Source organism: Aythya ferina, assembly GCF_964211825.1.
Source record: "Aythya ferina genome assembly, chromosome: 6".
NCBI lineage: Eukaryota > Metazoa > Chordata > Aves > Anseriformes > Anatidae > Aythya > Aythya ferina.
In genome coordinates, this window is record NC_140303.1 from 18254156 (window position 1) to 18271256 (window position 17101).

At 36.3% G+C, this 17101-nt stretch overlaps 1 protein-coding gene across 4 annotated transcripts in view; it reads right to left on the minus strand.

Annotated features, from left to right (window-relative positions):
- Positions 1-17101, minus strand: part of OSBPL6 (oxysterol binding protein like 6) — a 99282-nt gene that overhangs the window by 24670 nt on the left and 57511 nt on the right. Inside the window, exons 4-13 of one of the 4 annotated variants that reach the window (XM_084524845.1) lie at positions 14769-14891; positions 13138-13191; positions 12315-12428; positions 12008-12172; positions 11359-11491; positions 10813-10916; positions 9770-9862; positions 5343-5417; positions 1411-1576; positions 237-367 (exon numbers count right to left, since the gene is read on the minus strand). In XM_084524845.1, the coding sequence (XP_084380971.1) occupies positions 237-367; positions 1411-1576; positions 5343-5417; positions 9770-9862; positions 10813-10916; positions 11359-11491; positions 12008-12172; positions 12315-12428; positions 13138-13191; positions 14769-14891 (1158 nt within the window). The remainder of the gene's footprint in view (positions 1-236; positions 368-1410; positions 1577-5342; positions 5418-9769; positions 9863-10812; positions 10917-11358; positions 11492-12007; positions 12173-12314; positions 12429-13137; positions 13192-14768; positions 14892-17101) is intronic. The other 3 variants (XM_084524847.1, XM_084524846.1, XM_084524848.1) reach the window with 3 other exon arrangements.

Below are 17101 nucleotides of genomic sequence, written 5' to 3' on the forward strand. Positions count from 1 at the left end.
CCCTTACTTTACCTTGGAAAACCATAATACATGCATGCTTACACAAGCAAATGATATTCTCCACATGCACTGAGATTAGGCTTATGTTCTCATGTCCATAACAGAACATATGCCATAGTTCTGGTTAAGAACCTGGCTATTTTCTTGGCGCCCTTTACCTCAGGGAATGGCCAAAATACAAAAGAAATAGTGCATTTGGCAAATTAGATGTGCCTGGAATCAAATCAAGAACATACCTGAGAGAGGGACTGTCTGAGGTGTGCTATTTGAGCATTGTGACCTGTAAGATCCTGTTCTGACACAATCTGCTTAAGCTTCTCCTTCTCTATAGCTATGCTGTTAAAGGCAGACTTCAAAAGAGAATGCACTAAGGAAAAATGAAGAAAAGAAAAAAAAAGAAAACAAGTGTTGTCTCAGCAAAGGATCTGGACATTTACATTTACTAAAATATTTCAGCAATAAAGTCAGAGAGTGAGATTTCCATCCCACAGTTACATAAATTCGTAACAAAGAGCTGAACTTCCAGTAATCTGTGCCCAAATTAAGTACAAACACTTACAGCTTACAGGTTGTAATGTGCATATAATATGTTCACATATGTCATCTGAGCATATTCTTGATGCTGAGCATATGGAAAATTGTATTGTTAGAAAACCTGTGTCCAATGTTGTCTTTTTTCCTGTTGTTTGTTTTTTTGTTTTTTTTTGTTTTTTTTTCCTGTTTTTGTTGTTTTGTTTTGTTTTTTTTCAGGGTAATAAAATCTAAAGTTCTCATAAAACTTAATATTGCACTGATAACAAAGAGTACTTGGTCTTTAAACAGATTTTTGATAATTTTAAAGAAATTAGAGTCACATTTTTCCTGTGTTATGTAACAGCAAACTGACAACAAATACTATTTAAAATAGCATTTTTCGGTCATTCTTTTATCATTTTTCATCATTCTTTTATTAGCAATACAATGACATCTCTAAAGTACATTCTAGTAGTAAGCACTACTTCTGTTGTTTCCATTGATGTAGAGAACATCTCACAAAAATTTGTGCACAAAAACACCCTGCAAGAGATATATGTAGTAGTGGCATTTTGATTCATCTTTTGGAAGAGGTAAAACAAAATGTTTGCAAATTCAATCATGTATTTACAAGGTGCAAAAAGAATTTTTTTTTAAGTTTTCTAAAAAAAAAATAAATCCCTTATCAGACAGACTTTACCTATCTCCATATTCACAACATCCATGGAAAATATATTAAGGACAACACGTCATCTTTATGTAAGCCATGTGTCCAGCTAAAAATTCTCGTACAGTATCATCTAATACAGATGAATGTCTTGGTCATAATTAAGTGAAGGAAACAATGAAACACAATATAGAAGCATAGTGAAGGAAAGGCTTGACATTTTCAGTTACCTTTTTGAGCCATCAGGCAGAATTCTTCTTGAAGCTTCATGTACTCGGTAGAGCACTCTAGAGGGTCTGTTACATGGCTTGGGGGAGTCTGAAACTCGATGTCTGCACAAAGGTTGGGATTGGATGAATGCAGCCGAACAGGGGACATTGTAGCACTGAAAGGGACCTACAGAGAGAAACAGTAAATAAATATTGTTTAAGGTGCAAACAACCATTTGATTCTGTTGAAGCAAAATATAAATTCCTTCTGAAAATAAAATACATGATTCACAATGTGAAGAACATAGTAAGAAAAAACATTTAACTTTTTACTGTCCAAAATCTCAGTACAGTTGACATAGAATTCCTTGTACGTCTTGAAAATTTTCACTGAAATAGACAAAAGAAAGCCTAAATACAGAGCTAACTGCTAACAGTGGAGTATTTAAATTCTAACATTTAGAAAAATGGACCATCTCCTAGTGCTTAAAAAGAAGATTGGAAAATTGAACCACCAAACATGCTGCTTTATATTTTGGCATTTGAGAGTCCATATCGTATGAATCTGTCTTTACAATACCAACACCTGAAGTATGCAAGTTCCTCCACAGATCTAGAAATAGGATACAATATTCTCAAATATATTAAAGACTTTCTATATTCTTTCTAATGAAACAAACAAAAAAATAAATCAAAACTCCATCTGACTTTCATTTAAAATGTGTAAGCCATAAATTAATGCAAAGAGATGCAGTTTAGTAAAATGAAGCAAACATTTTAGATTATAATTTCCACTTCTCTTTTTCCTTCTACAGTTTTTATGTACAGCAATATATATATGCGTGCATACCTTACTTATAAGTAATATATATAAATGTATCATATGTACTGAACGGTTACCTGTATGCTCCATATGCAGTGTATGGATACTGCTGTGTACATATGTGATGTGTGTGTGAGAGTATATGTTTTATTTTAATTTCACCATTTACATACATTTGTATAAAAAACAGGCCAAGAACCTAATTTTCAAGTCTAAATGTAAAGGGAAGGCATGCAGAACTACATTTTCTTACTTCAATATTAAGCACTTTTAACCACATTCAACACATTCTACAGTCAACATCTAATTTATTTTATGATATTCATCAAATGTATAAATAATTTCCACACTGCAGCCCAATGTAATTATTCAAATATGAAAAATGGGGACAAAAAATAAAGTGTGTCTTCTGAGGCATGATAAAAGTGGCATATAATATAAAAAGTCATATTACTAAGATTATTTTTTTTTATCAACAGAAAAACTATATACTGCCATCAGTATTTGAAATTGGTACCTTGTTATTTGATTAGATCAGAGAATGGTTCTATAAATCCCTTCCCATAACATTTGCCATCAACATATATTTTAGGTTTCTTATTCTCTGATGTAACTCTCAAAATCCTATTGGACCTAGTCATCATATCCCACTTGAACCTGGAGCACTTTCTGCAAAATGCCAATTTCCACCCTGCTCTTCAACTTCCAGGTATGTACAGCACAAACTAATGTCCCTATAACACCTATCCAGTGTCAGCTTTGTCCTCTTCTCTCATGTGTTTTGATTTCTAACTATACCAACAAAGCAGTTATTTTTCATTAGACATAGTTTTTGACTCATATCAAGAAGGCTTTATTAACAAGAGATATAGAATAAATTCCTTCCATGCACGCTGGACATTTGTCCCTTTATCTTCTTTGCCAGTACCAGACTGCCTCTCTAAGCAGCCAAACTTCCTTATATTTTTTACACAGCTTAATTTTAAGTTTCCTTTACAAAACCTTTTCTCTTCTTACACGAAAGAATACATTTCCAGAACTTTCTGCCTGGGCGCACTGCAAAGGTCTAGTTGATCCAGGCAGCTCTAGGACAGCAGAGTAGGTGGCTACAGCATAGCACTGTGTGGGGAACATGTTCCCGGTCCTCAAACCCATCCTGAAGACAGGAAAGCAAGCTGCCCTGTTATAACAAAGGAGCTGGAGGGAGCCCCGCAGCTCTGCATGCCCGCAGTGACAGGGCAGGCTGTCCCAGCCCCATGCAGACTGGAAGAGCTGTGGCCCTGCTGCCTGCACGTGGGGGTTTCTTTGGACACTTCTTGATGAATCTGGCTGAAGAGACCTGCTCTAAAGTCTACTTCTGCCTTGTACCTCAGCTGGCCAGGCTGAAAAGCAATATTCCTGCAGTGAGGTTTGTGGAAAAAAGAACATGTTCTCCAAATATTGTCACACTGTTCACAAGAAATGTACATTTACATGACAGAGACAAGGAGCTCTTTTGCTGATCGCTTTAGATACAAGAAACAGAAATTCTTCACTGTTGACTGATATGAATCTTCCAATTTCCTTTCACCGATGTGCTTTCTTTTATGGTGACTTCATACTGCCTTGAGTACTTGTTCATTTTTTTTTCTGTTCTTAAAATATTTAACTCCTTGAGACATCCCTCTTTTTTTTTTTCCTCCTCACTCTTCTAGACATAACCGCAGGTGTACCTTGTCCTGAATTTCTGCTTTACTCCAGAGGTTGAAATACCCACTCATCCATCAGCCTCTTCAGAATTAGATATCCATGTAGGAACAGACTGTTCTTGGTAGTGTGGTACAGGAACCAGTGGTACAGGAGTTATTTTGGTGCCTCCAGCTTTTCTCCCTCCTGCACTTTTTCTAGGTCTTCCAAGACCTCTGTCCTCAGCTCCTCACATCAGCTGCAGGTGACAACTCAGCAATCTCCTGGACATCTACCACCTCTTTTCAATGCTGGCTGCCTTGCAGTCCAGGACCAGCTGTATTTGGTCCACCTGAGCACTCCTTGGCACAGCCCTTGTCCAGGCTGTTTAACTCCTACTGAACATTCTGGTCGAGCCTCCCATTGACACTCAACACCCAGCATCAACTGATTACAGGAGATTAAATTTAGATGAGTTAATTTGGGAACTGGAGTAGCACTGACTTCTCTCGTATTTTTTATGAGGGCCTAAGAGTAAATGAGGTTTGTGGTTCAGGCAGCTGGGCTTAAGCAGAAGCTGTGTCTGATCTAGCAGATTTTAGCTATGGGCTAAAGCTGCAGACTCTCAAAAACTTCAGCTTGATGTTCACTGCTTGATCTCAGTAAGGGTTTCTGTTTAAAGCTCACTTTATTCTTTAGTTACGCAGAGTTCTTTTTTCTCATTTGTTTTTGTCTTCCCTATCTAGCTGTTGCACTAATCAGCTAAGGGACTAGCCTAATGTCTGCATTGTGCATTCCCAATAATTTTTTTCTGACAAGGCAGCAGCTGAAGATATACTTATGATGCTAATTTGATTTCACAAATAGCATCTCCCCTCTCAATTAGAAGCCCCCAAGTTGATTTTAGAGCTCCAAATTTTGTTTCAAAGACTGGGAGAAGTAGCAAAATGAAATACAGACACTAGTGGTAGTAATATGACTTTTTGGGATAATGGAATGCAAACAGAAAGTGTCTTAAATGGAAAGGCTAACCTTGTATTACTAAAAAAAAAAAAAAAAAAAATCAAGGAATTTCATGATTTCATGTTTGTAGCAAATCTCCTTGGTTCCGCTGTCTTGCTATGGACTGTCACAAGAATCTTTTACCAAATTTGATAATTTCTTTCCATTTTAAATAATAAAGAGAAAGTATATCAACACTATGTTCAAACAGTGCAGGGCCTGAGTCTAATCACCACCTGCACTTGCCTAAAGGAGGAGGGACATGTACCACAAAAGCAAGCTCAGATCCACATCTGTGAAGTTCAGTTGTGTCAGGCCTGACCACTTCTACATGACTCAGCTGAGAGTGGGTAGCATGGACACCTCCATAAAGCGTACGATACATCTTCATAAACTTATTACACATTCAAGTTACACAGCTTCCCATCTTTAGAGCTATCCTTTGATTTTTAAATCCACTCACTGTTGTAGCCACTGCAGCTGCTAGTCTCTGCCGGCGTCGTGTTGTGCTGAACTGGCCCTTCGGTGCCGGCCCTTCCTGACAGTGAATGCGAGAAGAGAAGGAAGTAGAGAAAGAGAAGGGAAGGGGTGATGGGACACAGGAAGATGACAGGTGATCAGAAAAGGGAGAGGGAAAGTCTTTAAGTGGATTTCAATTTTGTTAACTTGTATGGCCTACACATTCTGAGAACATACAGCATGTTCTCACCTGTGTATGCCAGAGACTTATATAGCTAGGTACTTTGCTAAAATTATCCCCATAAGGGGTAGACTGCAGTGCACTCACTAAGACTACAATAAATAAATAAATAAAATAAAATAAAATAAAAGTTAGCTCTGCATTTCAGAACTGTAAGAGTTATGGAATAAGAAAACAAAAAGGATGTTATGGCATGGCAGAAAACACAAAACCAAAACTCCTTCTTGGGGTCACTTGACCATCTAGAAAATGAATTCTGGAAGAGATCAGTTTGCATTAGTGGAAGTGCATGAACTCCATTTACTGGAGATGCATGCATCTCAATGGTAAAACTTGGGGTGTGTGTTACAGGGAGCTTGCTTATGTAAACATTCCTGTGCACAACTCTAGAATTTCTGTGTCCATCCCTGGGCTTATTTGTTCATTTTTCCCACACACCAATCTTTGACTTCCATAGGATCAGATTTCTCCTTCTGTACATTACTAAAGGCAAGGCTTCCAAAGCAATGCAAAATCTCAGATAAAGCAATACAAAAACTAAGTATTCTAACAACTACTTCCTTTTCTGCATGCCTAACTTGTGTCCTTTTCCTGTCTAATTTCACTTATATTTTACTTTTAAGAAAATTCATCTTGGTACATCAAAGTCAAGTACATGGTACATCAAGTCTGCCTAATGAAGAAGAGCTCCACACCTATCATAAAGCCCTTCTATTTTATGTCTGATCAAAATGCCACTATTTTGAAGTCATTTAAGGAATTTGGAAGACTGGAAAAGCCACCTCTCTTCTTATAGAAAACAATTTTTAATTCCTTCACATTCTTCTTCCCCTATATCTTCATCTACAGCCACTTCAGTATTTGCAAATCTATATATATATTTACTTTTTTTTTCTGAAAGCTACATGGGCACCACAGAAATAACAATGGTATTGACTGAACACATAGACATCATGCTGAAGAACAGAATATTATAGTCCAATACCTAGCTGAAGTCTCCATACCCTCCACCCTCTGGTTGATGCTACTAACAATGCTACAGACTGTGGAAGGTTTTTCTGATGATAGCAGTAAGAGAAGCCTTGCTTTGCACCTTTTTTCGTAAAACTATTCTATTAAAAACACATATAAAACCTCTAAAACAGAGTACCAACTTCATTAAAGTAGATACTGCATCATATACAGAATACAAAGCTCTCTGCCCTACAGAAGTATGTCTATCCTCTGAATAAGAATTTAGAAGAATATTACAGTTTAATAGGGACATATATGAATTTATACATACATGTACAGAGAGCGAATCATGTGCAAATACATATATTAAGCACTCAAAATCTGCAAGATGTGGAATGCAAGTATACTTTACTAAACTTGGAACAATGAGCTCTGCAGAACCACTACCCTCAAACACAATATAACGTGAGGTAAAAATCTGAGTTATGATTAGTAACATTTATGTAAGTACTTATTTAAGGGAAAAGGTAGCAACCCAGTCTTAGGGTCTGGTTGTTTATGACCTAAAAGCCTCAGTAGAGCAAGCTGACTTTTCAGGTCACTCTGTGCTAAATAGTTTTGTTAATCATATTCTCCCTCCACCTCCCTTTAAATCAGTCTTGGAACTTTACATCTTGGAGCACTCACTGAAGGAAATCAAATCAATGACAGTTCATTTTGATCAGTAGTACTGTTCAGTACTACTGTTTTTACTTCCTTTGAAGATCTCTAGAATGCCATGAGAATGACAAATTGGTCTTTTACCCAAAGTAATAAGAATGTCAGTTATTGTACAAAGGTATCATTTGTAAAATGAATGAACACAGATCAACTAACCTGTTGTTGCGGACTATTTTCTTAAGACATTTTTAAAAAAGACTCTTTAAAAACAAAATAAACCTCCTTTATGTAAGCAATCCTTCTTTAGAGAAGCACTCCAAGTACATGTATTTTTTCTTTTGAATTGAAGCCTGTAATTTAAGCTGTTTATTCAGAAATACTAAACCCCAGATCTTACAAAAGTATACACATATGCTGTTTTATATAGTCATATATATATAGAGACAATTTTACTTGGGGAAGCGACCCCACTTTTGTCAGGGGGCAAAGTCACTGTGTGAGCAAAGTTAAACGTATACAGAACTGATATACCTGAATAGTAAATATGTATTTGTAAAAAAACATAAAAAATAAAGTAGTCAAACTTATGTAAGTTGTGTTAAGTACAAAGTGTTTAAAATATACTTTTTTTAAATAGCAATTTTTTTTTTTAATAGCAACATGAGCAAATTATGAATAACACAACCAGTCAGAGTGAGGCCATCTTGCACAGATCACAGCTTTAGACCTTTCCTGGGACAGGACAGCCCTTAGAAGAAAAGTATTCGAGCTCATAAAGCTAGTTAAGATACCAGAGCAGCCATAAAGGAGTAAACATCCTTGAACTTGCAATTTAGAATCATTTTATTTTTTCTGTTTCCGTTCAAATTAATTTGTAAATCAGTCATCAATAATTTAATGCTTTGCTCTAATAAAATAAGCTTTACATTTCCACCACTAAACTTGCCATTAGTTAATTCCTGCCAAGACCTAACTTCGCTGTTAAGAAGATTTCTTTTTCTCCCCAGCAGTGACAAACCCAAGCAGAGCAGTCCATGCACACAAACTCTCTCAGGGGAATCTGCAAAGTCACCATACTTGAGATATTCAGGAGCAGGAGCACAAGACCCGTCAAGCCACCAACAGCAGTTTGAGAGTCAGATGCCAAAAGGACAGTCTGCCAGAGAAAGCCCAAGATGGTGTCACTTTGGCAAGGTGCAGGCGACACAAGAATGACTTGCAATTCCTCATGGAACACACTAGATGATAATACATTGACTGCTTTCATCATTTTTTCATATTATTATTATTTTTTTTTTTTTTTATTTGTGGAGATGAATTTCTCCAACACCACTGTGGTATGAATGAAGAACATACAATATTGACTTTCTTTTCACAGGCACCAAGTACTTGCATCCATTTTCCTGGTATTTATTAGTAGCCTATATTATTCAGCAGCAGGAAAACACAGTGATCCTTCAAATGCTGGGCATAGGGTATGACATCAATCACCAAAATTCCTTCATTACAAAATGAAGCTTTACAAGCCTAACAAATAAAGCCTTTTAAGCCTAACAGATGCTTTATTGTACAACCTGTTATCATTTATCTAGTATAACTGTTAGAAGAAAAGTCACCTAAAACAGCTGCAATCAGAAAGCTGGAGCAACTGCAATTTCTTCTTTCCTTAAGAATGTCAGTCTTAAATGAGCCACAGAGTACTCTATATTGTTCCTCTGAGTCACAGAAAAGTCCTTATTGTGTCTCTAGGGAACATATTAAAGGCTTTCAAAGTTTGCATGAATTTCAAGGAATTTAAATGGGTTAGAAGTTGCTGACATTTATTTATTCTGCAACAGACAGCACTGTGGTGATTGTTTGCTCCTGAAGTCAGTTGACTATAGTCTTCATTAGAACTTGATGAGTTATGAAAAAAATATTATTTTTTTTCTGAATTAGGCTTCAAAACACACACTGACTTCTGACAAAACACAGTAAGACATCCTGGATCGAGCAGTGATCTAAACTTCGTATGCTTATTTTTGTGCTTTTACTTTTAATCTCTAAGGCAGTAAGGATGAGGTAAATTCTTTTTTCTTCATGAAATTTATTCTTTAGTTTATTCAATTTGTTCCCATAGTAGCCTTTTCCGTAAGAGAGGGCTTTTGAGAATACTTCTAATTGGTAACATTCCTAGTATAGGTCTTAACAAAAACAACTGGTATGTTTAGTATTTCACTCATGCTTTCTACTTCTAGCTTGATGTCACCTGTTCAAGTGCCCTTCTTGGCAAGTTTAAGATGGAACATCGGTATCCCCATGTGCTGCATGCATATTGCCTTTTTTGCACCTTAATTGACTAGTGTTCAGCTTCTCCTCCTCTCCCTAGATGGCAATGTTTTCATATGAATGAAAGTAAAATCAATACATTTTTCACTATCTTATCTAGGTTTTAAACAACCAACTGAGATTTAATTTACATCATCAGAACCATAAGGGACAGTACATTGACTTCCTACTTTCAGTTAATATAACATTTCATGCTTAAAAATTCGTCTAAAAGTACAGTGAAAAAGAAAGCATTATGCATTCAGTACCTGAAGTTGAATTTTTGCATCTTTGCTGACACTTTTTGTTCTCCACCGTCTTGTGACCCGCTTGTCTTTCTTTGAAATATCTACACAGTTAGCCTACATTACACAAATAGTTAAAAGCGACAAAGTGCTATTACGTTGACACAAGCAACACAGACAAGTACACCAAGTTAGTAAAGAACTGTAGGGTTAGACATTGACAAATTAGAAAGTAAGGAAAAGAATGCTGCTGCCAGAGCCCACAACTACAGCAGTGACCAGGTGTAGCTACCCATACACTTCTATAAACTAATAGTGTATTTAATTTATTTAGCAAAACTATTGGTATACCTTTTTCATAGTGCACAATGTTTAGGACTAGATTATGAAACCCTCATGTATTTCTATTCTGTTACTACTCCAAGCAATGCAGGGTTCACCTGTTCCTGAAACCAATGGTAAGCCTCATCTCATTGGACATGAGATATGGATGACTTTCCAATGCAGCAACACCACTGGGAGATTTGTGTACTCAAGGGGGCTGAGTGAAAAAAGGAAAATAGTATTTAGGATTTAGGATCTGCTGTTGCTTTCTTGTGGTCAGAAGGAAAACTCACGCTGAACTAGGAAATGGTGCAACCCCCTTAGGAACTCTGTGACTATGCCCTTTTTTCTAGAACATGCAGTGTGCTTCATCTTTGAGGGTTTGGGTCTCCACTCCTTAAAAACTTAAAACAGTTTCTTACTCAGCGCAGTAACAATTCACTAAATATAATTTCAATGCATGCATCTATTTCTTTTGCAATAGTTCTTAGTTCTGCTTTTGCAAATGACTTAATCATTTGATTCATCTTATTTAAATCAAATAACATTAAATGAATACACCTTATCTGTTTACACATTAAACACTATTACATACAATTAACACACAATTCAGATAAACTTTCCATCCAAGAGTTCCTATGATTTCAGAAAATCATTCTAAGTTAATAAACAATGTCTTCATACTTCCCTTAACACAAGGAACAAATGTTTCAACATGATTACTTATTCTCAAACATATTTACCTGCATGTCTGTGAAATTTGGTGCTGACTGAGTTCTCTGCAGTATTTCTAAATTTTGAAGAAGTTTACTGAGTTCCACAAGGTTTGACTGACAATGAGCAAGATCTAACATATATGAAACAAAAATAGATTAGGTGGTTCAGTTCAGACCTATTTTTTTTTGCTATGATGTCCATCACCGGCATTGTATTGTATAAGAGTTAAATGCCCCAAACCCTACTAAGTAAGGCATCTAATAACCTTATTTTCAGAGATGTTGAGCACTTTTTATTTTTATTTGAGTCAGCAACAAGACCGAACCTCAAAAGTTGATTGCATTTTAACAATGATATCCATTAAGATAATATAGATTATTAAAATAAATTTAAAAACCATCATCCCACCACATCTAAAGAGGTAATTTCCCACCACAAGCATCTAAGTACCTGAAGAGCTCCCTCATGTGCATGTAAAGATGAAACTTAACCACTTTCATTGACCATATATTATTTTATATCAACAAGATGTTTTGCTGAAAGAGTAAGGCACAAAAAAAGTAAAGACTAACCTTCTGCACATCTGTCCATCTCTTCTGAATCCTGCAACCAGGCTGCTACTTTACTCTGACCAGTAGTGCAAGTTGCAGGAAGACTGTTACTGCAAGGTATAGGAGACTGCCATGGGAAGTTATTTTGTTGTACCTAAGACATAATAAAATGCTTACACTTGCTGTTGCATATCTTGCTCAGTCAGTGTAATCATCATACTACTTTCAAATAAAGAAATAAAATAGGCATTGTGATTTCAGTGGTATCTACAATTTGACTATATGCTTCCCCAAGATGCAGGGGTTTCTGTAGAGCATATTGAAGAAACAAACTAAACACAAACTCAGAAGCACACTGTGTTTGCTAACCACTATGAAATGGTGTTAGACAGATTTAGACAGAAAAACAGGTTTATTTCCAATGCCAAATGCTAGAGCAAATTTTTCTGGAGACGTTTAACTCTTTGCAGGATCTCTATAGTAGCTTGTTTATGAAGTCTATGGTACAGATAAATTAGACTGTCTTTCAGCTGTGTGCTCTCAGCTTTTTGCTAGCCATTGGATCCCCCAGCAGAAGGTCTTCTCTATTGGCATTACCAGCAGAGCCCACTGAAACTGCCCTTAAGCAAGCCCAGAAAGCATGAGCTTCCAACAAAAGGACACTACATACCTTTCCATCAGATACATTAGCAGCTGGTGAAGACTCTGTAGTAGAGGCTGAAGGGAATATATGGAAGCTAGCATCTCTTGGAGATCTCACAATCTCATTCTGACGGTACAACCGGTGGTGGCGTAATTTTGAAACCCATGCATCAAATGAATCCTGGGACTTCACCTAGAAAGAAACTCACTTTCAGGAAGGTATTCTTTTCCACTATCTTTTACTGTTGTTTTTGTTTGTTTGTTTGTTTGTTTTATAATTATTATTTATTTTCACTGCAGATGAAAAGAGAATAAACATTTGCACCATTTTTTACCTTCAGATGATAGATATGTTCTTCTGTGTCAAGATCTATTCTGCGAGCCTTCTTCTTGATGGACATAACTGATAAACCTACATCAATGCTCCCGTGTACTTTGCCTTTCTGTATCTGAAATCAAAAAGCAGGGTAAGAAATTAGTAGTATCATGCACTTCACTACCGTTAAGAAAAAAATATCTTGTGCTGATGTGTTTTCCCATTTTAGGAATATTTTAATATAATGCCACATAAAAATTAAAACCTCAATCCGACTAAGCATTTAGTGTTTTTATACATGAGAAAAACATCTCACAAGTGTTTAGTGCAGTCCCAACTCCAAATGAAAAATGTGTTAGTTCACAACCGCACACAACTACAGGTAAGTGAGAAGCTGAGAAAATTAGACAGCTCTTAGCTCCCTGCTGTTACAGCTTGATGGTTAGTGGTATTTAATCTACCTAATTTAATGCTACCCCCTATATCTCAAGTACATTGTATTACTTCTCTGTCCTATCCACATATCTCAGAATAATCAGCTCTCACTAACGTTAAAATTGAAAAAGCAAAATACATGGTCGGGCTAATCTCTCAAGCACCTTCACTGAATAAATTACTTTAAGAAATGTAGCTTGTATTCTGATAGAAGTGAGAAAAGCCAGAAACTGGGGGGATATAACTCAACCAAAACCTCACACACTTTATATAGCTCTCTCTCTGAATCCATCAACAACTTGCATGGGTGTGATGTCATAAGTATGCCTAGTATGAGAATGAGGTTTAATCACTCTGGCAGGTTGAATTTGAACACAAATTTTAAAATAGTATGCAACTTTACTTACATCAATTGGTGACTTTGAATATTTTAACAGTCCATTATCAAGGACAAAAAATCTCTGAAAGTGAAAAAAAAAGAAAAAACACCTTACTTTATTCATGAGCAGATGAAATTTAAACTATGTACAATTATTTATCCGCTAGAGAAAATGATTACCCTGTAACAATTAAGAGTGTTTATGAGTTAGAAAGAATATAAATATGGTAGTGACATTTTTTAATTCTTGTTCTATGATGACAGTGATCTTCTAAGGAAGAAAAAGTAGATTCTCTGTTTCCAGCAGTATATTCTAGGTTTAACTTAAGAAACCTCAAAAATGAAGCTTGTTTGTTTTTTTTTGTTCGTTTTTCAGTCAATTCATTAATGTTGACAAGGAAGACACCATAGGCTGAAAGAGTTAAGTGTTTTTCTTTATTTTCTTCCTGGTTTTCTTCCCAAATTGGCTCTGTAAGCCATCTGACATGGAAGGGAATGACAATGTTTTCCTGATGGGATCCTATTAAGTTGACAATATGAGGAAGGTCAGTACTTGTATGGCAGAAAATATCTCCTGAAGATGCTTCTGGAAATTATGTCAGTTGCACAACAGATGGTACCAATATCTCACACACATTGAGAAAACAGTGCTTTGCTGGAGACATAACTTTTTGAATAAGATGTCAAAAAAACAGCATTGTTTTGTTTGTTTGTTTTTTACTGGGTAAAAAAAAAAAAAAAAAAAGGTTCCACACACCAGTGACCTTTGCTTATATTCCATTTCAAAGCTTCAAAGCATACTGCACTTCAGAAAATGGTGAGCTAATCTGTAAATTGTACACATTATACCTGATATGCTACTAAAGCACATTGTGAACCATCAGAATATGACATAAAGCATTCAGTAAACAGATGATGGTACAGCTTTGCTAGCAGGTTACTAGCACAGCACATGCTAAAAGTACTGTCTCTCGAACTCATTATGCTCTCAGCACAAAGTATTATAACAGAAACTGCAGGATATCAAAGCAGTAGTTGAAAAGGAAAAACCTTATTAACAAGTCCACAGTTTTGAACCGTAAGTTCAGCATTAATCCCTAAATGAAATGTAAGGCAGAATGAAGGGGGATGCTGAACTGTGAAGCTCTTACTACAGTAAAAATTATTTATTGGTAACTGGTATTTTCATTGGTAACTACTCTAAAGTCAGCACAAAAACCAGATCACCAGTAGTAAACTCCGTTACAGAACTGTGAAAGTTAGATTCCCCTTGTTCTCTTGTTAAGCTCCTAAAACAGATATTTGTCTAAGAAACAACATATTAACATAATGTATTTTAAAAGAGTGGAAGCAGTGGGTTATCCCATAAGTTCTTATGTATTCGATTAATTGTTTTTTGCTTGTTTGCTTTTAGTGTTTTGTTTTTAAATAAGCTCTCCTTTTATGTTCTTTCAGTGTTTAAATATATCATTAGGCAGCACGGTCTGCAATGCTGAAGCCACAAGCTGTGTGCAAACTAATTCTTTACACAATCTGAAGAAAAAGTCATACATTGAAATCCTGGGCATTTATTTGACAGCCATTCTATTTCCCCTAGACAAAACATCCCAACTCACAAAATGAAGTAATAATCATTTGACTGTTTTATGAGACCTTTACCTTGTGCCAACCTTTTAAGGGCCATTTTCTCTTTTTCAGCATGAAGCCTTCATGTTTGTCTGGCTTCTGGACATTGGTTTGGCCAATTTTCAGACCCTCTATGATTTCCCAGCTGTCAGGTTCCTGGTGAAAAAGTATGAAGACACATTGATTAATAACTGTGTGTACACATAATATAAAACTGCATTTATATGTAGGACAAATTCTCCAGTGCAAGACAAAGAGTATCTCTGCATTGTAAGAACTAAAAGGATTGGACAGATGTTACAAGTGGAGCACAGGCAAAAGCTGTATGCTAAAAATCTACCTTTACTTAGAGTATTCCTTCTCAAAAAAATAATGGGATTGTGAAATAAGATGAGATGAGATGAGGAAGAAATCTTACTACTGACTATATGTAGTCTGCACTTTGTGGTATTCCCTGATCATAAAAATGTGTAACTTTTCTGATCTTTAAAGTACAATCTACATTGATTCTAGATACTCTGATTTTTCTTTAAAATCAGACAAACAAGCAGCAGAGGTTGGTTTGTTGTTGCTCTGAACATAGCCTAGCTCTTGTCTTCAATTACATTTTATGACACAGAGTTTCAGAGGCTAATTGCACCTTCAGGAATCTGTAAAAGGAAATTAATCTTTTAAAAATTTTCCTGTCATTCCTTTTCACTGCATTAAGAGAAAAGCATAGGGAAGCTAGCTAATTTTCCCCCTAGAGAAAAGAATATGAACTGTATCGTTTCAGACACAACCAGCTGTACGCCTTTCTGAGAGCCAATTAAAGCACGTTCCTTGCACACAACACTTACTCCTTGCACACACCACATTATGTATGAAGACTTGTATGACTTGAGCCTGACTTGTGATATACCATAATGAACAGATAAAGAACAAAGTTTTTAAAGAGAAAAAAGAGCCATGCCTTTATTCACATTCTCTTGCTACTATTGCAATCAACAAAATTATAAGAATACTAGATAGCTGTAAATTGGCATTTTCTCAACTGCCACAACTCCCAGTGATATTATCAAAAGTTATTGGGAGAGGAATGAGGTCATCCTGCATCAAACTTTTAAAGAAGAGAAAAGTTTTCCTCTATTTTCCACAAACCTGTCCGAAGACAAGCACTGTCAGCCTTTCCTAACTTTCCAAGTTACACAGCACTGATAACATGAGCATTACTATTGTGGAAATACGATTTTAAAAGTAACAACAAGCTGTACATTTACAAACCTCATTAAGGAGCTGCTAATCTGACAAGGATGAAAAGCTCTATTCCAAACAATACATATGCAAATTTCAATAAAAAGTTTAACTTTCCCTGCATAACTGCAAACTGGAACTATCATGGTGCTTGTAAACACTGTGCTCAAGAACCATCTTTTTGATTTCACTGTGTTTTGCTTGGACATTCTATTTCCATTACTGTAGAGGGAAGCACATATGCATTATTTTTTCCCTATGAAGAAGCACGTGGCTCTTGAGGGAGGAAATTAAACTATGAGTCCCCTGGGGCAAGCAGAGGATCTCTCTCCACTACTCTGCCAACTGACTCCTCACCATATTGATTTCTCCTTTAGAAGATCAGCTGCAGGCATAAGTCTTTTATCTACTAGATAACATCAGTATTGATTACTTCTCAACCAGAAATCACACAATCTCATACAGCTATTCATTTAAACCAAAGGCCAGATACAGGGGGACAAAATGAGCCATTATTCAGTGCAATACAGATACCTGCCTTCTGCTGCACCAGTGCCAGAAGCTGCTATAAAGCCACCCTGACAACCTTAACTGTGGCTCACCGCAGTCCAGGTTTGGTCTGAATGTGCCCAGTAAAAGGGACATTATGCCATGGACCCTTCTGCTGCAAGAACAGCAAGAAGCAAAGGAAAAACAAGGTGACGGTGATGTGCTTGAAGGGCCTCCATCTGATGTTGGCTCATCCAAAGCACACCTCTACTACTTCAGGACTTATGCTATTTAATACATATGCAAAACAGCTCTGCACAGAGCAGTAGGGCCAGGAAACACACATGTAACTTACAGAATCATGTTCTGCTTATGCCCCAGGTTCTGGCAATAAGGAAGCCACTACCAAACATTTTTTTTTTTCTGAACCTTGTCTTTTTGTATACAAAGCTTCTTGTCTTTCTTTTTTTTTTTTTTTTTTTTTTTTTCCAAACAAAACAGAACAAAACATTTCATTTTGCCCAATGGAACACAATCTTTCATGTGGGATTTGTTTTCCCAATACTGTTTCAGAACTTATACATTATATTTTTTCTTTCCTGACAAGTATTCCATAACAGCAACCACACATTTTCAGCAGCAAT